The sequence below is a fragment of the Gossypium raimondii genome, chromosome 2 (genome assembly GCF_025698545.1).
Source record: "Gossypium raimondii isolate GPD5lz chromosome 2, ASM2569854v1, whole genome shotgun sequence".
NCBI classification, from domain to species: domain Eukaryota; kingdom Viridiplantae; phylum Streptophyta; class Magnoliopsida; order Malvales; family Malvaceae; genus Gossypium; species Gossypium raimondii.
Genome location: NC_068566.1, coordinates 45,017,240 through 45,037,336, shown reverse-complemented (window position 1 = coordinate 45,037,336; position 20,097 = coordinate 45,017,240). Strand labels below are relative to the sequence as shown.

The window sequence follows — 20,097 nt, the reverse complement described above, 5'->3', positions numbered from 1 at the left end:
TATGAGGGATCAAAATTTTCAAAAATGTCTTTCTGCATTCGTCTTTTCCAGTTAAAATGTTTGGGAGGGTGGACCGGGAACTCATTGACAATGCTGTTAGAGTTTTTGAGAGAAATGTTTCCGTTTGCAAAAATCCCTCAGTCATGCAAAGATATGAAGAAAATGATAAAAGACTTGGGTCTTGGGTACAACAAAATCCATAGTTGCCCAAATGATTGCATGTTGTATTGGGGCGATCGGAGAAACCAATAGTGCTATCATATATGCGGTGAATCCCGTTGGATAAATAGAAACACAGAAGATGGGAACGACGATGAAAATGATGCACAACCAATAAAGAAGCCGGTCAAGATTTCGCGGTATTTTCCGCTGATACCAAGGCTTCAAAGGCTTTTCATGTCGTCAAAGACAGCAGAGTCAATGACGTGGCACCATGAAGGACGAGCCGATGATGGATTATTAAGGTATCCGGCAGATTTTTTAGCTTGGAAATCATTTGACAATAAATTTCCAAGCTTTGCAAGCGATCCCAGGAGTGTGAGGCTTGGCCTAGCATCTGATGGATTTAATCCTTACAAGATCATGAGTACTGCATACAGTACTTGGCCAGTAGTGCTTGTTCCTTACAATCTGCTTCCGTGGATTTGCATGAAGCAATCTTACCTTATCTTATCTATGATTATCCCTGGAGAGAAATGGCCCGAGAATGATATCGACATTTATTTACAGCCACTTATTGAAGAGTTAAAATAATTATGGGCTGGTGTCGAGATATACGATGTGCTAAGAAAGGAGAACTTTAATTTACGTGCAACTTTGATGTGGACCATTAATGACTTCCCCGCTTATGCCAATTTATCCGGTTGGAGTACCAAGGGTTGTTATGCGTGCCCTTGTTGTGCTGCACAAACATGTTCGCAATGATTATACAATGGGAAGAAGTTCTCTTACATGGGGCATCGTCGGTGGTTACCGGAAAATCATAGATTTAGATTTCAGAGTTCGACATTTGACGGTACTGAAGAGTTCAGAGAAGCTCATTCGCAGACAAGTGGATCTGAAATCTTGTTAATGTTGGAAGATATGAATTTCAGTTATGGGAAGATAAATCAACCGGCAAACACGCAAAGAAATAGAAGATCAAATGATGAAGCTGATGATAAATCCGATGAAGAGGATGATCCTAATGAGGCGGACTTGTAAAAAAAAAAGAAGTATTTTTTTGAGTTGCCTTATTGGGAGCACCACCTTTTACGACACAATCTTGATATTATGCATATTGAGAAAAATGTCTGCGAGAACATTGTCTGTACAATTTTGAATGTAGACGGAAAATCAAAAGACAATCTTCAGAGTCGACTTGATTTAGTTCAGATGGGAATTCGACCTAATCTTCATCCGAATCCACTTCCAAATGGTAAATATCAGTTGCCGCCTTCTATTTTCTCAATGTCGAAGACAGAAAAAGAAGTGTTCTGCATGGTGTTGAAGGATATAAAGGTTCCAGATGCGTATGCATCAAATATATCTCGATGTGTTAGTGTTAAAGATCGAAGACTATATTCGCTAAAATCACATGACTATCACATCTTGATGCAAGATTTATGTCGTTGTTTCACGATGTTGTATTTCAAGAAGGTGACGTCTTGTATAATTGAACTATCCAATATAATGAAAGCCATTTGTGGCAAAGTTTTGGATGTTCAAGAACTTCAGAAGGTACAGGATCGAGCCGCTTTAACTTTATGCAACGTGGAGAAAATCTTCCCACCTTCTTTCTTCACTGTTATAGTTCACTTAACAATCCATCTCCCGCATGAAGAAATTCTTGGCGGACTCGTTTTCTATCGATGGATGTATCCCATAGAAATGTATTAATTACAATTTTTAAAATTTTCCTTCATTCACCTATATGCCTTTAGTTACAACTTTTGATAATGTTGTATATCGTGTTTAGGTTCCTATCCAAATTAAAGTATTATTGCCGCAACAAGCGTTATCCAGAAGGATCGATTGCTGAAGGCTACTTGGCAGAGGAATGTATGACCTTCTGTTCAAGATATTTGGAAGATGTTGAAACAAGGTTGAACAGACCAAATAGAAATGCTGGACTCACGGATCATAACTTTGCCGATAATTATTTGTTCCAAAGTTTTGGAGAACCAATCGGTAATGTTGAAATTGCAGAATTAGATGATTTATCGTGGGTACAATCACATCGATATGTTCTATTTCACCACGAATCAGTGGAACCTTTACGCAAGTAAGTTCTAGAAATTTGATAAATATTCATCATTTAAAAATTGTTTATAGTCTAACAAACTGAACATATTTTTAACATAGTGAGTACAAACAAATATTGAGATCTCGTTCGCGCTCTCGAATAACACAACATCGAGATATCAATAAGTTGTTTACAGAATATTTTCATGAATGGTTAAGCCAAACGGTATGTAATTGGAGCTTTCACCGACAAATAATAATATTTACTCAAAACATTTTTAATTACTCAGTTTACTTTCCATTCAATAGGTTTGGAGTGGGAAGAACATCACCGGCGAAGTTAAATGGTTTTCCCAAGGTCCAAATCGGGTGGTTAAAAGATATAGTGCGTTCCTCATAAACGGATTCAGATTTCATACAAAATATCACGAGAGATTGAGGAGAACGCAAAATTGTGGAATAGTTGTTAATTCCTCAATTACAAGTTATGCTAGTGCTAGGGACAATAATCCTGTGGAGGGAAATGTGGAATATTTTGGACTTCTTACTGACATAATTGAGTTGGATTACTACGGCAAATGGAAAGTTGTCTTATTTCGAGGTGATTGGGCCGATGTTAATACTACACGTGGAATCAAGCAAGATCAATTTGGTTTCACAATGGTGAACTTCGCTCGATTGATTCACACAGGATAACAATTGATTGATGAGCCGTATGTATTTTCTTCTCAAGTCAAACAAGTTTTTTACTCAAAAGATCCAACTGATGAGGGTTGGTACGTTGTACTCCGTAACATCCCTAGAGACTTGTTTGACATGGGCAGTGGAAGTATAGATGACATTGACGACAGAATACAAACTTTGCCATTTCCAGAACAGAACTTAAACGAAAACATCCCTAGTACTAGTACACAATTTCAATGGGTCCGCCAAGATACAGATGAAGATATTTACGAATTATAATGTAGTAAGCTTTTACCATTATCTAATTATATTTACGAATGAAGATATTTCAACTATTTTATATGTTATATTATTGTTGTAATTGTATACAAAGTTTTCAACTAATTTATTTGTATTGCAGATAAAATGCCTAGAAGAAAAGTGCGATCTCACCGCATTGTTCAAGGTACTCCAAACTCAAGGAAACAAACAAAGACCTTGAACAATGATCGCTATTGGATCTTCGAATGTTCCGGTTACACCTGAGGAACCTATAGAAGTTCAAAGTAATTTAACATTTAATTTACATATGTGTTGACTTCTTGTTTATTTTTTTTAAATTTCGTATATTACAATACTTTTATTTTTCAGATGAAACTGGTGGGACGCGGAGAGTTCGCGGACGTACGGTACTGAGCGATTTATACGAGCTAGATCCAGTCGAGCGTGTCCAAGTATCCAGTAATAGCTTTGGTCAGCCTGTTGGATCAGAAGCTCGCCTTTTAGCAGGATACATGGGCATTCTAGCACGGAATGCAAATATGTTGCCAATTAACTTCGAGTCATGGTATAAAGTGCCCGAGAGTAACAAGAACCAAGCTCTCGATAACATTAAGGTAACAAAACGTGTATGTCATTTATAATACTTGGGTTTAAGTTTCGTTTACATTTACTTTCTTAAGTTGTGTTTTTTGTAGGCGAGATTTGCTCTAGAGGTCTCCAATGCTTATGTAAAGAAGGCATTGGGAAAAAGATTGAGAGACCATAAGAGCACTTTAAAGAAAGACTATTTTAAGACAAAAACAACACTCGACGAGAGATTACAAAATGTCCCGCCGGGAATGCTGAGGTACCAGTGGGAAGAGGTCGTTAGATTTTGGACTTTGAAGAAAGGAGAGGTATGTGTAACTTATAAAATTTTGTAATTATTTTGGTGTATAGTATTTCCTAATTAACGTACTAATAATTTCATAATGTAAGATCATGAACGAGTTGGAAAAAATAGTAGGCAGCAACAAAAATTCACTCACACAGCTGGGTCGAAAAGTTTTGCGTGTGTAGCTCATGCAGAGGTATTTTGAATTTTTTAATATTGGCAGATATTTATTACTTTCTATCAATTAATATTTTTACTATTGTATTGTAGGAATTGTCGTCCGGTCAAAAAGTTGGACGCCTTCAACTTTTTGACATTACACATAGGAAGAAAGATGGAAACCCTATGACTCCTGAAGCTGCAAAAATTATGGTACGTTTGCTTAATACAATTTCACTTGTTTTAATTATTTATAGTGTTTAATTTCTAATGGTTTATTTCATTTATTGTAATGCAAATATTGTTAAGTTATGTTGCATTGGATTTTTTAATATATATTGAGTTCCTAACTATGTGATTTATTTTTTAGGAAAAATTAAAGGATAAAAAGGCGGAGTACGAAGCGATTGCTTCCAGTGATAGTTCTGTTCATATTGACGACATTGATAACCGGATTATCACTGAAGTTTAGGGTCCTGAAAGATATGGTCGGGTTCGATTTCAAGGATCTTTTGTTAACCCATCCCAATATTTTGGATCTAGCTCGCAACAATATATGCCTTCGAGGAGTCGAGCTGAAGCTGAAGTTCAGAGGTTAAGAGACCAGATGGCTCAAATGCAAGCGACAACAACTGAGCAAATTACACAACTTAAAGCGGAGGCAACATCGAGAGAAGCTGAGGTTCAAAAAAGATATGAAGAACTCCAGCTACAACTTAAAGCAGATGCAACATTGAGAGAAGCTGAGGTTCAACGAAAGTATGAAGAACTCCAGCAGCAGCTTAAAGCAGATGCGGCAGCAAGAGAAGTAGAGGCTATAGCGAGGGAAGTAGAGGCTGCAGCGAGGGAAGCAGAGCAGCGTCAAAAGTTCGATGAACTCCAGCAGCAGCTTCAGAGTATGATGAAGATGTTTCAAAGAATGCAATACAATTACCGCCTTAGACTATCGTGTAAATATACTTCAATTTTGACTTTTAATTATCATTTTAACTTTTAACATTTTTGTAAGAATAATACGAATTTTATTTTATTTATTGATATTTATTATATTATTTACTGATCTATAGATTTGTTACTTTTGGCTGGTTTAGATATGATTTCTTCTGATTTGTTTTTACAGGAGTGCTGAAAATATAAAAAAAATTATTTTACAAATCAGCCAAATTTAGTGGCGTTTTTTTAAAAAACGCCACTAAAGGTGTTGGCCTTTAGCGGCGTTTTTAATAAAAGCTCCGCTAAAGATTTGGTTCTTTAGTGGCGTTTGTGGTCGAAGCGCCGCTAAAGACCTTAATCTTTAGCGACGCTTCTCGCAAAAACGCCGCTAAAGACCCTGATCTTTAGCGGCGCTTCCACTAAAGCGCCGCTAAAGGTCTTAGTTTTCAACGGCGTTTGTGCTTGAAGCGCCGCTATAGACCAACACCTTTAGCGGCGTTTATTTCTAAAAACGCCGCTAAAGTTAGCTGCGCAGTCATTAGCGGCTTCTGTTGCGGCGCTAAAAAGCGCTGCTAAAGGCCTAAAAAAGCGCCGCTAAAAGCTTGTTTTGGTGTAGTGATTCTTTCATTAGGGACCTTATACTTTTCACCTACAACATAATCTCATGATAGTTTTCAATTTATTTAATTTAGTCTCGAATGTTATAAAGTTATCTAATAAGTTTAACTTACATTCTAATTTAGTCCTTATCATAATCTAGATTTACCAAGTATTAATTTCTTCAAATCAAACTCAAACTCAAAATCATCAATTTCATTTTAATGACAATTTGTTAAACATCAACTAATTGAACAAATTAATATATCGGCTAACTAAATCAAGCTCTCATAATTATGAATCTATAAAAATTAAAAAAAGATAAAAACTTGGTTAACTTAAGAATCTTAATGGTCGAATGATGCTCGAAACTTTGAGTTTTTTCCTTTTCTTTCTTTCTTTAATGGTGGACAATGGAGGAAGAAGGATGAATCAGTTCATCTTTCCATCCACTCACCATTATATATATACTTTAATTAATGTTTTAATTAAACTAAATTTTAACTAATTAATTATACTTAATATAATTTTAAACTAAATGGAATCATCATCACCATCCACTATTTCATGCATAAAATTGGTTAATTAATCATTTTAGTCTTTTGGATAATTATTATTTAGGTCCCTAAGTATTTTTTAACTTAAAATTTAATAGCGATTGGACTTTTATAATTTAGTCATTGAGCTTTAATTAATAATTTTGTCGATTAAAGTACTTAACTGATCTTCAATAAATTTTCATAATAACTCCGTAAATATTTCTATTTTACCTTTACAGACTTGATTTACAAAAATGAAGTTTCGAAATTGTATTTTCTGACATCGCATACAAATCGAGTTGTTACATGTGTAAGCCCTCATTGGGTAAGCTCAAATGTAATATTGATGGAGCTGTTTTCGTAGACAATAACGGCATTGGTTGGGATGCAGTAGCACAGAATGCTGTGAGTGACTTGGTTCGTCGTTTCTGGCTTTACGAAGAGTGTTGTAGACCCTTATATGGTGGTGAGGTTCTTTCTTGGCTTAGATAAGATTGTACTGGAAACCGACAATCAATGCCTTCGGCACGCCCTTTCTTGTGGCAATTCTAATGCTTTGGAGTCAGGTTTGTTACTTCAAGGTTGTTTTCTCTGTTTTCCAATCTGTGTCCTCTCATGCGAGCTACTCTGAACATGTTATTTGCCCCCCTCTTATTACAAATATGTTATTTATTTCCTGATTAGTCTAATGTTTCAGGTGGAAATAAGAAGAGTCACCTTCGAGTTAATTTATTAAGCCTGTTGGCTTTGGGTAAAGATAGTCTCCTCTTTTCTACTGATTTTGTTTGGTGGTTAATGAGGTTTCAAGTTTTTCCTTTAAAAAATTATTAATATGAAGATAATCTTGCTTAAATTTCTAATCTAGATTAAGATAATTAATAATAATTAAATAATTTTATAAGTGATTGCGGTAATTGATTAACCAACTTTTTTGCTCCATGAGAAAGACCGTGAATGCGGTAATTGTGGTTGTGGCGTGGGTTGGTCATCTGCATGACAATTTGGTGGGGACAATAGGGTGCAAATGTAAACGTGGGATGAAGTCATTGGAAGACAGATAGAACCGCAGAGGAAGTAACCGTAGGGAAAAGTCAAGCAGAGGGAGGTGTGGGCTGATGTCCCCAACCATTTTAGGCGGAGAAATCGATCAAGTACCGACAGTAACTCTAAGCCTCGTTTCCATCGACTTCTTCTCCATATCTCCATTCCCTTAACACTCACTCTCTCTTTCACTACACCTCATTCTCTCATTCTTCTTCAGCTCATATTCTTTGGTATCTTTCTTTCTAGCTTTCCTTCTCTGTGTTCTGATGCTTAGCTATGTTGTGCGCTGACTGTGGCTTAAATGGGTTTTTGTTATTGCAGGCATTTGTCGCTATGGCATTGGATTCTTCCATGACTATGTGCAAATCCGTCACCTCACCCCCTGTAAATTTCTCTGCTCTTTGGAATCAGATTTTTCTGTTTTTGAACCTTCATTTTGTTCCTTCTGTTGGATGCTTAAATGGTTTCTCTAAAGAACTTGATTTCATTCTTTCTTCTGTATGGTTTTGGAAATTTGGGTCTACTTTCCTGGATTCCATTCTGCTAAAGCTCCAATCTTTTCAGATGTTGTTAAGCATAGACATGCCTTCCTTTTATTTTCAAGTGTTGTTAATGTTATTGTTTTCCAATTGAAGGGCTTATTCTTGCGGAGAAATACAAGTAGTAGGAGTTTCCAATGTACCTTTAAGGTGGGAAGCAGGATCAACTTTCCTAGGCAGAAAGCTCAGGTAACCCAAGTTAGATGTAAATCCAGTAAACGTGGAGGAGCCCTCGGTGCCACATGCCGTGCTGAGAAAATCCTGGTGGCAAATAGAGGAGAAATCGCTGTTCGGGTAATCCGAACTGCTCATGAGATGGGAATACCTTGTGTTGCTGTTTACTCAACCATAGATAAGGATGCACTTCATGTAAAATTGGCTGATGAATCAGTTTGCATAGGGGAAGCACCAAGCAGTCAATCGTGCGTAGTTATAACTTAAGCCTCTATGGGTTTTTAATCAGCTTTTATAATAATTATCTTAGCTTCTTCCAACGATGTTTACTGTGAAATTTTGCTTCTTACTTCCTACATTTATGCATTTATTCAGTTTTATCAGTGATAAGTTGATAACAGCATAATTTTTATGTTGAACTGTCTTTGTTCAGGTATTTATTGATACCAAATGTCCTATCTGCTGCACTTAGCCGTAATTGTACTATGCTTCATCCGGGATATGGTTTCCTTGCTGAAAATGCAGTTTTTGTGGAGATGTGCAGAGATCACAGAATCAACTTTATTGGGCCTAATGTAAGTACTCAACTATTAATTCGTTTATTATTTTTCTAATTAATTGGAATAACTAGTTCAGTGTGGCTTTTCATGTTCAGAGTTAATGAATGTGAATAATACTTTGTCTGTATGATGGATAAGATATTGATATTTAGAATTGCAACCTGATCTTTCTAAGGAGGCCGATGAACCTTAGTTTGGTACTAAAATGATACCTTATAATGACATTAACTATATGCTTACTAAGGAGCTTCCAGAATATAGAAGTGTTCTCAGGTTTGAAATGGATACTAAAAGCAAATTTTGCTCTAAACGTATCACTACACATTTCAGTTAGTTATGTTTACATGCAGTTCATAAATCTTTTATGAGAGGATACATCCTTTTTCTTTTTTAATCTGTTGCTGTTGGCTTTGCTGCCAATTTTTTTACCCTACATTTTCACTTCTGGTGTTTTTGATATAGAACATTACATTGGCTTGGAGGACTGATGTTTGGCAGAATCTTATGGCTTAGTTTTGTGCAGTTATTTTAGTCTCTTCTCTTTCTTGCTTATAGCATTTAATCAAAATTGACCAATACAAAATGAATTATCTGTTGCAAGCAGATCACTAGACATGGTATCCTTTTTTTGTGGCTAGATTTTTTTTTCTCTTTTAATTCGTTTTGGTATTAAAATGCATAGTGAATGACTAAGTTTATGTATGTGGTTGTCTTAAAGTAGACACTGTTGTTATTCTTTTAGCTCATTCTTCTAGCTTGTATACCTTTTGGTTTTTTTTCTCATCCTCATTCCTAATTCGAAGAATGAATCTTGCTATGCTTTGGCAGCCTGACAGTATTCGTGTTATGGGTGACAAATCAACTGCCCGAGAAACAATGAAGAATGCAGGTGTTCCTACTGTTCCTGGAAGTGATGGTTTGTTACAGGTATTATATTTGGTGAACTGTTTGTATCAGTATATGAAACTTCAAACATAGCATTTATACGGTCAATTTGCAGTTCCATGGTTAACTTTCTGTTTATCATAGAGTACAGAGGAAGCAATCAAGCTAGCACATGAGATTGGCTTTCCTGTGATGATCAAGGTGATTATTCTGCTCTCTAACAATAACAATCAACATATGGTCTATTATCTTTATAATTTATTGTCTGAACATGGAAATTTGGCATTTTTCTAGCTAACATAGATTTTGTTTAGAAAAATTGTTTTGTTTTCCGGTTATTTTTTTTCCTTGTTTATTCAATTAACTGTTCAAATGGAAACAGATCTACTGGATGTGCATGTTGTCAGAAAAGCAACCTGAAACCCTAAAATTATTTCAGACTTGTTCATAGGAGAATTGACATTAATGTAAAGCAGAGTTCATTTTTTCGTTAGAAAAGACTTTCTTGGTTTTTGAAGCCTTTCCACTCATAGAGTTGACAAACCTCGCTTTTGCTCAGGTTGTAACTTCTTTAAAATCATTGCAAAATCTGACCTCTTATTGATCAGTTTTTGAACATAATTAGGATTTAATTGTTGCAAGGCATTTTTGTGGTTCAATTGTGTTTCTCTATTAAAAGATGCAGCAAGAATCTTGCATTCTTTTACTGACATTTACTGCCAAAATGAAGCTATGAAATATGATTTTTGAATGTCAAGAGGATATTGTTGTTTGTGAAGCTGCATTGAAATTTGTCTTATCCAGTAACCTTTTAATAGTTTACATGTTTTGTTGTTTCTTTTTTATTCAAGGCCACAGCTGGTGGTGGAGGGCGTGGAATGCGTCTTGCTAAAGAACCTGATGAGTTTGTGAAGTTACTACAGGTATTACTTCAAATATCAATTGCTCCTATTTTAGTTGACATTTCTCCCTTTAGAAGCTTTTAGTTGTGCGTCATTTATTTAAACATGTCAATTACATTTGGCTCATGAGTCGCGACTTCTCTTTTCTTTTACCTTATGTGGACCCCTGTCATACCACCAAACTAAAGGACTCAGTAAAGAGTGCCTTCATTTTAAGAATGGTATTTAGCAATCTTGTCCTATAGGCCCAAATCCCCTTGCTAGGAATGGTTAAAGTCACTAGGCAGTATTTTGCTACTCCTGAAGGAAGCAAACCTAAAAGCCACTGGAAGACAGCAAAGTAAAAGAAAAAAAAAAGTTAGCTCTTTCTGAAAAAAGACTTAGCTCTTTCTATCTCTATCTCTCCCTCCCTCCCTCACACACACACACAGGGAAACCCTAGTAACATTAAATATTGTTTTCTCAAATCTTTAGTGCTTCTAATCCTATCCCATCTCTTCTAGATTTCATTTACTAATTAAAAAGAACCTTTGTTTTCTCTGGAATGTTTCTTTGTTCTACTAAATAATTACTCAAGACTTTTTGACATTTTGCATCAATTCACAAAACAATATTTTATATACTTATGACATGAAAATTTCAGCTTATTTTACATGTATATCATAAAATACTAGTTAGATCTCATGAATTAATAAATTAATGTTATTCAAAAAGATTGGAGTATGCAATATCTAAATGAAATGTATGTACTCAGTTTTTATTTGTTTTCTGCATCTTACAGCAAGCCAAAAGTGAAGCTGCTGCTGCATTTGGAAATGATGGAGTTTATTTGGAGAAGTACATACAAAATCCTAGGCACATTGAGTTCCAGGTAATTACTCCTTGCTTGTATAATTTCCCATCTCTTCATGAGCTGAAACTACTCTTAGGAATGTAATTCTGGAGAACTAGAATGCTTTGTGCCCTGTTATGGCTAGGATGTTTTCTTGGTAACGTTATATAATTTGTAATATGTAACATGATCTGGGAGAAATGCTTTTATTTCCTTCTGCTATCATTGATGGCCTTGTCTGTTGGAAGACTTATGGCATTAATTGGGTATTGACCTATGGTTAAGCTGTACTGCCTTGTGCTTCATATTCTCTGCTAGAGTATAGACTACGTGCAAGTTTTTTATTTTCTCTCACTATTTTTATGGTTTTGCAGGTTCTTGCAGATAAATATGGTAATGTTGTTCACTTTGGTGAGCGCGATTGCAGTATCCAGGTACTGTTACCATGCTTACTTCTCTCTATCTTAACTACATCTTGTCTCCTCAAACCAATTCATAAATAAACCACTTTTAACCATAAGTAGAAAAGAGTAGGGGTGAGAACAAAATGGGTCAACCCGATTAAACTGAAGTGAATTGTACCTAGTTAACTGAAATTAGTCAGCTTAGTTGGTTTTCCGGTTTATTTGGTCGTTTTTGGCATTGAATTTGCAAACCAAATGAACTAATTATTATTTTTATCTAATAAACCCTAACATACCCAATACCCAAATAAAATCCAACACAACTCAACTAAAAATATAAATCTAATTACCTAAATAAATTCCCAAGTAACCCAACCCAAAAACTAAAATTAGAACTTTTAATCAATTTAATTAATCTAAAAGAGAAATCTAATGTATAAATATGTACATAATCTCAATAAACTTTATAATTACAGTGGTAACTTCTGTTTTTAATAAATAAAGAAATCTTAAAAAGGAAAAAAATAGAAAAGCTCAATACCAGAAAAACCAATCAAACCAAACTGAACTTTGGCTCAGTTATTTGGGTCTTGGCAATAGAGTCGGTTGGTTTGGTTTAACTTTAATAGGTTAGTCAGTTTATTCGTTATTAATATATGGAAACCGAACCAACCAAATGCACTGGAAAAAGGTTACTCAACTTGAATGCTGAAGTTCAATGGAAGGGCAAAACTATATGTATCTACTCGTTTGGATTTTTTAAAGTTTCTCCTTTCCTTCAATTCTTTGTGATGTAGGACATATTTGAAAAGCCTTGCCTGGGGGTTGGAATCTTAAGACTTGTGGCTCTTGTAAGAATTAGGGTTAGGATTTAAGGAATCAAATTGGGTTTGAATCAATTGAGTTTTTTCTTGAAAGAATGGAAAAACTGAAGAATGGTTTGCTCTAACATTCCGGGAAGCAAAGACAATAGGAATGAGATATTAGTAGTTAGTTGAGGTGTTTGGCTGTTGGAAATTAAAAGGAACTTTGGGGCTAGAATTAGGGTTGAAAGTTTTAAGAAAGAGATTATACTTTTGGATGAATAAAGATCACTGGTTCTGGACTTTCATTCCTAGATAAACCAACATACTGAAAATTTTAATTATCAAAACCATACTGGAATCTAAAAATCTCAATTATGATGGTTCTAGTCAAGGACTAAATCTACTAGAACTTGGATTCCTACTTCAAAGTTTAAACTAGTGAGAAAGTAATAGGAGAGCACATGAAATTCAATGACTCATTGCAAAAGCTTGTTGTTGATCCTAGATTCTATTAGATTAGGATGCCTACGGGAAACTTTATCCTGTAAAAAGGGAAGGTTTTGTTTGGTTGTAACTTTTGCTACTTGGTTTTGACACAAAGCAAAAAGTACATTTGATTGTAAAGGTAAGCAAATTCTTGAAGAATTAGAAGATAAATTTTGATTTCCATTAGTAACGAAAAACATGATTTTACTGTTAATGAGATGACTTTGTTTAAATTGAGGTTTCATTTAGAACTCTACTCATTATGAGCAAATATATTCTTCTCTTTTAGTATTTTTTTTTATATTTTATACCAACTTTAGGAAAGTAAAATAAGTAGCCAAAGTAACACCTAAATGGAGCCTAAATAACAATTTAGACTCAAGGAAAAACTTTCCGGCTAGATACCCCCAAGAAAATCTGAACTTGACATGTTAGCCCTTGGATGCATAACTTGGAAAATTGTGAATTTTCCTCTATAGAAGAAAGTAGCTAAAGTTTTAAAACTGAAATCATAAACATGAAAACAAATTAGTTTAATTTTGTATGGCATTATCAACTCTGATTTCAAACAGATCTATGACCATTTCCTGTTGGAAATTAAAGCATCTTAGTCGTGATAATTGCCTCTAAATATTGCTTCCTTCTCTTAAACGGTGCAAATATGCTTACAAGGTGACTGGTGACTATTACTCAAATATTTGCTGCAGTATGTGGATAAGCTAAATATACCAATCTTTTGGCAGCAGAACATTATTTTCCCCACTTTCCTCTTGATTGTTAATAGAAAGATAACTAGATTATTGATGTTAAATGTTGTTTAACGTGACCTACTATACAGAGGCGTAATCAAAAACTTTTAGAAGAAGCGCCTTCTCCAGCATTGACTCCAGAGTTGCGGAAGGCCATGGGTGATGCAGCAGTTGCTGCGGCAGCGTCTATTGGTTACATTGGTGTAGGAACTGTTGAGTTTCTTTTAGATGAAAGAGGTTCCTTCTATTTCATGGAAATGAACACTAGAATCCAGGTTAATAAGGACTGGGAACTCTGATTCATGAATTATCTAGTAGTGGATTAAATAGAAGCACTGCTAATCATGTATTTTCATCTAATGAACTCAGGTGGAGCATCCTGTAACAGAGATGATTTTCTCTGTTGACTTGATTGAAGAACAAATTCGTGTAGCTATGGGAGAAAAACTTCACTACAAACAGGTACGAAATGAAATGTTTCAGCTAAAAGTTTTGGAGCATCAAACACGATTGTATTCAACTGCTCATAAATAATGATTTGCAGGAAGATATTGTGCTCAGAGGGCATTCAATTGAATGTCGTATCAATGCAGAAGATGCATTTAAAGGGTTCAGACCTGGGCCAGGTATGCATATCTATGTTTAGTGTTCATGTTAAATTACTACTGCAGTAGGTTCATTTTTGGTACTTGCTACCATCAGAGCCTTTATAGTGTTGCCTTTGAAAGTTTCCATTATGCTGTACTACAAGCTTTCATATGCTTATATTAACATTAGAGAATATATTTTGTACTTTTTTCTCTTCTTTTATGTTTTAAACTTTTGAAGTTTATACTCTCATAATTCTTACCTCAATTTCTATAGGATGTGATTTTCAAACAATCAAAAGAATAGGGAATGAAAGGACTTTGTCTATAGTTTGATATTTTAAACACTTGCTCTGCATTCCTAATGACAGGGAGAATAACATCATACTTGCCATCTGGAGGCCCATTTGTTCGAATGGATAGCCATGTTTATCCTGATTACGTAGTTCCTCCAAGCTATGATTCATTACTTGGAAAGGTTTGTAATATCTGTCTTATACTATTAAGATTATGTATATATGAGCAATTCAATGCAAACTCAGGAGGTCAAAAAAAGTTATTATGGAAGAGAAGGGAATTCTTAAAACCTCGTTTCAGGAAAGAGTAATAAGAATACCATAGTTTGTCCTTATTTCAAGGTGTATATAGTAAACTGAATTATCTTTCAATTTTTGCTAAGGTTAACATATTCATGTTTGATCTTTGTGTTTGAAAATGACCATGCTTATGAGTCCGCTTTTCTAGCTTTGACATTGTTCTAACTATTTACTCTGTTGTAGCTTATCGTATGGGCTCCAACAAGGGAAAAAGCAATTGAGCGCATGAAAAGGGCTCTTGATGACACTGTAATTACAGGTACTTGGTTATTGACTAAGAGTTTACTCAGCTTTGTTGTTTTTTATCATTTACATCTTGGTCACATACATGACGTTGCATGGACATGGCAGAAGAAACCTTTAACTAGAAAAAAGTGATTCTCAGCATCTCCCATTGACCATAATCAGTGTGGTTTCTGTTGGTGCTTCATGCCTGTAACCGAATATGTTTGCACCAAAAGGGGTTGCTATAATTTCTTTGTTCAGTCTGGTTTTGTTATCCAGCAAAACTCTACCCCTCAAAGAATATCCTAATCCATATTCTTTTTATTGTTTTGTTTTAGGGGTTCCTACAACCATTGAATACCATAAACTCATCCTTGATATTGAGGTTGGTGGTGCTATTTTCTGTGTGTTGGATAATATTATACATCAAGGTTCACAATTTTTAATCTAACATGCAACACTTCACAGGACTTCAGAAATGGAAAGGTTGACACTGCTTTCATTCCAAAACATGAAGAAGAGTTGGCCGCGGTACTTGCTTTGCTTTAATCTCTCCCTTATGTAGATAAGTAGTTCCAAAATGCAAAGAGCTTAAAGATTTTGTTGTGTGCCTGCAGCCACAGAAAATGGTATTAGCAACTGCTGCCAAAGAATTGACTAGTGCGAGTGCGACCGCTTAGAAGGTTTAGTATTCTTCTTCTTGTTCTACTTCTTCAGCATACTGGTATAAGCCATGTAGCAGTCAGCTTGTTGGAAATGTTAGTAGGTGATAAGTCATTCATATTCATTGGTGATTCGTGGACATGGGGTTCATCAAGATCCTGTTGTTCAGCTGACATTCTAATACATCGTTTATTATCCTTGTGTTTTTTCAACTGTCGTGTTATTCTTGAAACGCAATTAATAATTTTCTTCATAGTGGTTGGAATATACATCCCCAAAACCCGGAATTTGATATATTAGTCATTTAAGTTTCAAGATTTTATGGATACATTTTTCAAAATGAAGAGGAATTATATTTTTACAAGCTATCATTGGGATATATTAAAATGACTACAAAAACTATACTAAGATTTTCCTTTCCTACATACGATAAGATTTAAAGCTTGGTGAAATAAGTTCTCTTTCAGAATGGACAAGGAAGTATCATCTATCTATTTGTCCTTAGAGATGCTGAAACTGAAACGGAAAGCCTCCAAAATTCTGCCAAGTTGCCCATCTCCTTTATTTGTTTGTTTATTCATTAAGTATGATGCAGTGGTAGAAGTTATGCAGCGGCGACCTCGGAAAATAACACGTGTGGGGAAGACTGGGAGCAATCAAGCGCACATATTTGTTTGTGATCATCACTTCTAATTTGCTTGTCACGGCAATCCGCGCTGCAAAATCCTTCCTCCCCTCTGCCCAATCCAACCAGATATTTTATTCATGGCAGAAAATCAACACCCCAGAAGCTTTATGTCATCACCATTATTATATGTCAAAAAATATCTCAAGCAATTGGGGTTATAAATTCTCATTTAAGTGCTATGTGGGTCAAATAAATATCCGACTGACATGTAGGCCTCAGTCTCCAAATATTTACACTTCTCCTTGAGTCCAACTACAACTACCAAAAAGGTTTTCCATCTAGAAGACTCAACAGAGATTGACTGCAGTCAATAACTGATATAAAATTGACATCCAAAGACATTTCATACCCGAAATAGGAGCCAAAACACTCCCAAGACAATTAAAAGTGATTGAGCAAATTCATACTGAAACTTGGAACCACGAAACAGCAACATCCAAATTTTATGACATTTCAATTTCATCTTCCATTGGAAATAGTAACAATTCACACGATCATATGGAACAAAAGGAATGGCAAAACCAAAATCAAGCATATCCCCAATGGTGATGGTTGATAAAGCAGAAAAAGTTAGCATACCGTAGTGACTTCAAATATACAGCAAGCACTATAATACATCTGCAGTGTTCAGGTCTAGAACAAATTTGCCATTCATATTTGTTATCATAGCACAGAATCGTAACACAACTTCCAGTAACACATTTGCACAATGGCTGCAACTTACAGACAGCTTACTATACAATCCCAGATGGCGGAACCTAGGGGAGGGGAGCCACTGACTTCAACTACCGTCCATGTAGGATGTATACTAGATATGACCAACCAGCCATCCTACCTCTTCTACGTTCTTAAAGCCCCCCATTGACAGAATTACTCTGATTTGGGGCTAGAATCAATCCCAGTTTAGGTAGATTAGTATTTCCAATAAAATCACATACACCATTGGATCTTAGATATATTTACAACAGACAAGAATGAACTGTAAAGCTCTGACCAAAAGATTAATTTCTATTCTCTACTCAGAACGGGGAATAAAAGCATTTGCACCCCAAGAAAACAAATACAGAATCACATCCAAGTAATCATCAGATCATTTTAAGCATCAATTCAATTACAAGGAAAAAAAAACACTCAACTGGAAAACATCATCAAGAATCAAAACTTAAAACTTAAATCAATTAAAAGATGAAAAAAGCGAGGCTAATACCTGTACATGAAAATATCCAAACCATGTAGTTCCTTCTTGCAAAGATGACAAGAAGTCAAAAAGCCATCACTCCAAAACTCCCTCTTGAACTGACCCATATTTTTTTTCCTAGGCGAAGGAGCAGCAGTAAACCCACTGCAATTCTTGTTGTCATCTCCAAAACCGAACTGATTCTTGATCAAATTATCGCTAAAATGAGAAATTACACTAGTGTCGTTGTCAGATAATTCATCAAACTTCTCCAAGTTAAAGCCACCTCCGAAACTGGGAGCTGCTTTAACAGATGAGACTATAGGTATGGGGGTGGATCTTGGGGATGGAGCAAAGCAAATAGATTGGTGTGTATGGGTTGAATCAGTCATAGCTGCTACTATGCCTAGCCCAACCACACCATATTGAAAGTTGCTTGGGGGTTTTGTGGGGTTTAGACAGAAAAAAGAGTGAGATAAAGACGTGAAGAGGTTGAGATTGATGGCGGGTCTCTTTTTTCCATAAAAATTATGCATGTTGTAGGAGAATTACAGCCCCTAAGATTGTTGGGAGGGGATTAAATTCATGGGGGTTGTTGGACCCTAATTCCCCCAAGAGGAGAGAAACGAAAGTAGTGAATCAGAAGTTAAGAGACTGGGTTCTGAAGAGAAAGAGAGAGAAGAGAGGATGGCTTGTTTCAATCAGCGCTCCTTCTTCTGTTTATCACCCTTTCTCTCTTCTCTTCTTCTCTCCTCCTCTTTCTGGGTTCGCACGCGCAATATAAACAGTTTGCTGCATTAGTCCACAGGGTAAATTGCACTAATACTCACCTAAGTTTCCATTTTATCACGAAATGGTCACCCAATTATCAGTATTTTTTTTATCACTCAACTATTCAATTTTATCTTTTTTTTGTTACTCAATTATCTTGGATTTTTGAGTTTTTTCGACTAGTGATAAAAAAAATAAACTTTTCATAGTTGGGTGGCCAAAAAAGAAATTTACTAGTAGTTTGATGACCATTTTATAACTTTTCATAGTTAGGTGACAAAAAAAATATACTAATAATTGAATGACTACTAATGTAATTTACTCGAATCTATAATATACCTATAACTATTTATAAAAGTGAATGTACGTGGCATGTCCCTTTTGACAGGAACTTATTAGATTAGTCGTTTATTATTAAATGAATCCATTTAGTCCCTGTACTATTAAAAAATTAAATAATACTAAATTGAAATAGAATTAACATGTACCGTTTAAAAATATAATTTTTGTTTAACAAAGTTAATATTTTTAAAGTTTTTATTCAGTAAATGAAATATTTTGTTTGGAATTTAACTGTAATTGAAAAATATAATTTTTAGGACATTTTTATACAGTAAATGTCAACTCCGATTTGGATTGATTTGATTTTTTTAATGGGACAGGGACTAAATTGATTTGATTTAGTCCTATAATAAGAGGACCTTTTTAAGTACTTTAACCATTGTAAAAGTAAGGTCATAAGGGTTTAACTTCATGACACGTTTACTACCTCCTCTTTTATTTTCCTTTTGCCATTAAAAGGATAGTGGTAAATTTTCAGTTTTTGGTCCTTCAACTATGATCACATTTGAAATTTAATTTTAATATTTCAATTTGACATAATTTAATCCTCTAATTTTACAATAATAATAGTTAATTCAAATGGTTGTTATCATTGACTATTTTCGTTAAAATGCTGACATAATATCAATGTTGTCTAAATCGGATCGATTGGACCAAGAACTGGTCGAGGTATCGGTTTAGAGAGAGATAAAATCGATTGACTCACGAATCAGTATGGATTGGTTGAATCAGGCTAAAAAAACCAGGTGAACGGTTTTTATATTTTTTAAAATTTTAAATAATTTATTTGCTCTGAACTAGTTGTATCAAGAACTAGTGGCTTGATTGATTCAATCACCAGTCCTATTCCTAAAATATTAGTTAAGATTACAATCAAATTTACTCTTAGAAAGGGATAAGAATGCCATGAGCATGGTTGTTTAAACCGAACCGAATCGATCAGTAGGTATATCGGTCCAAAGAAAGATATTTAATTGGTTGACTTGTGAATCACGGACCAAAATTGATAATAAAAAAAACCAAATTTTCTTCATTTTGGGCCAAACCAAGAAAGAAAGAAAAGCCCAACCCTATTCCTTAAAGTAATCCATGTTGTGGGCTCATCTTCTTTGGTTTTTAAACCTAACCCAATAGTCCCAATATAGTGATTGGGAGTGACTGAGCGTTGCTTACAGAGTCGATAGAATTTTGGATTTTGAAGATTATTGAGTATTGAGACAATCTTCAAAGTATGTATTGGAACGAGAAAATTAATTTTTCGTATTCCATAGATTTATTAAAAGAGTAGATACTGGTCACGAGTTTTAAATATCAGGTCTGATTTTTAAAGCTTCGGTAGTAAGGTATTTCTTATTTAACACATGTTAAATAAACATTTTTTTTTATTTTTTTAAAAT

The 20,097-nt window shown here is 34.9% G+C and overlaps 2 protein-coding genes across 5 annotated transcripts; one reads left to right on the top strand and one right to left on the bottom strand.

Moving 5' to 3' along the window:
- Nucleotides 1-7,334: 7,334 nt before the first annotated feature.
- Nucleotides 7,335-16,016, top strand: LOC105789087 (biotin carboxylase 2, chloroplastic). The gene is made up of 17 exons (XM_012616316.2): nucleotides 7,335-7,544; nucleotides 7,636-7,698; nucleotides 7,950-8,275; nucleotides 8,461-8,602; nucleotides 9,416-9,514; nucleotides 9,617-9,673; nucleotides 10,324-10,395; nucleotides 11,156-11,245; nucleotides 11,581-11,640; nucleotides 13,741-13,926; nucleotides 14,021-14,113; nucleotides 14,196-14,277; nucleotides 14,610-14,716; nucleotides 15,018-15,093; nucleotides 15,398-15,444; nucleotides 15,528-15,590; nucleotides 15,677-16,016. Exons 2-17 carry the CDS (start codon nucleotides 7,648-7,650, stop codon nucleotides 15,737-15,739), a joined length of 1,614 nt encoding a protein of 537 aa, XP_012471770.1. The 5' UTR covers nucleotides 7,335-7,544; nucleotides 7,636-7,647; the 3' UTR covers nucleotides 15,740-16,016.
- On the bottom strand, nucleotides 15,077-18,351 carry LOC105789088 (FCS-Like Zinc finger 14). Of its 4 annotated transcripts, none has more exons than XM_012616318.2 (2): nucleotides 17,618-18,351; nucleotides 15,077-15,670 (listed from the first exon to the last, which is right to left on the bottom strand). In XM_012616318.2, the coding sequence occupies exons 1-2, from the start codon at nucleotides 18,121-18,123 to the stop codon at nucleotides 15,559-15,561; spliced, it is 618 nt and encodes a 205-aa protein (XP_012471772.1). In that variant the 5' UTR covers nucleotides 18,124-18,351; the 3' UTR covers nucleotides 15,077-15,558. The 4 variants fall into 4 exon arrangements, with proteins under 4 accessions (XP_012471772.1, XP_012471771.1, XP_052483584.1 ...); XM_012616317.2 differs by lacking the exon at nucleotides 15,077-15,670 and adding an exon at nucleotides 15,990-16,459; XM_052627624.1 differs by lacking the exon at nucleotides 15,077-15,670 and adding an exon at nucleotides 16,369-16,513.
- Between the last annotated feature and the right edge of the window lie 1,746 nt (nucleotides 18,352-20,097).

Excerpts from the sequence above, each read along its gene's own strand:
- LOC105789087 (XM_012616316.2), top strand. The coding sequence starts at position 7,648 with ATGGCATTGGATTCTTCCATGACTATGTGCAAATCCGTCACCTCACCC. Across the intron at positions 8,276-8,460 it reads GAAGCACCAAGCAGTCAATC|GTATTTATTGATACCAAATG; the intron begins GTGCGTAGTTAT and ends GTCTTTGTTCAG. Across the intron at positions 15,094-15,397 it reads TGATGACACTGTAATTACAG|GGGTTCCTACAACCATTGAA; the intron begins GTACTTGGTTAT and ends GTTTTGTTTTAG.
- LOC105789088 (XM_012616317.2), bottom strand. The coding sequence starts at position 18,123 with ATGCATAATTTTTATGGAAAAAAGAGACCCGCCATCAATCTCAACCTC. Across the intron at positions 16,460-17,617 it reads TTGGATATTTTCATGTACAG|AGGGGAGGAAGGATTTTGCA; the intron begins GTATTAGCCTCG and ends TGGATTGGGCAG.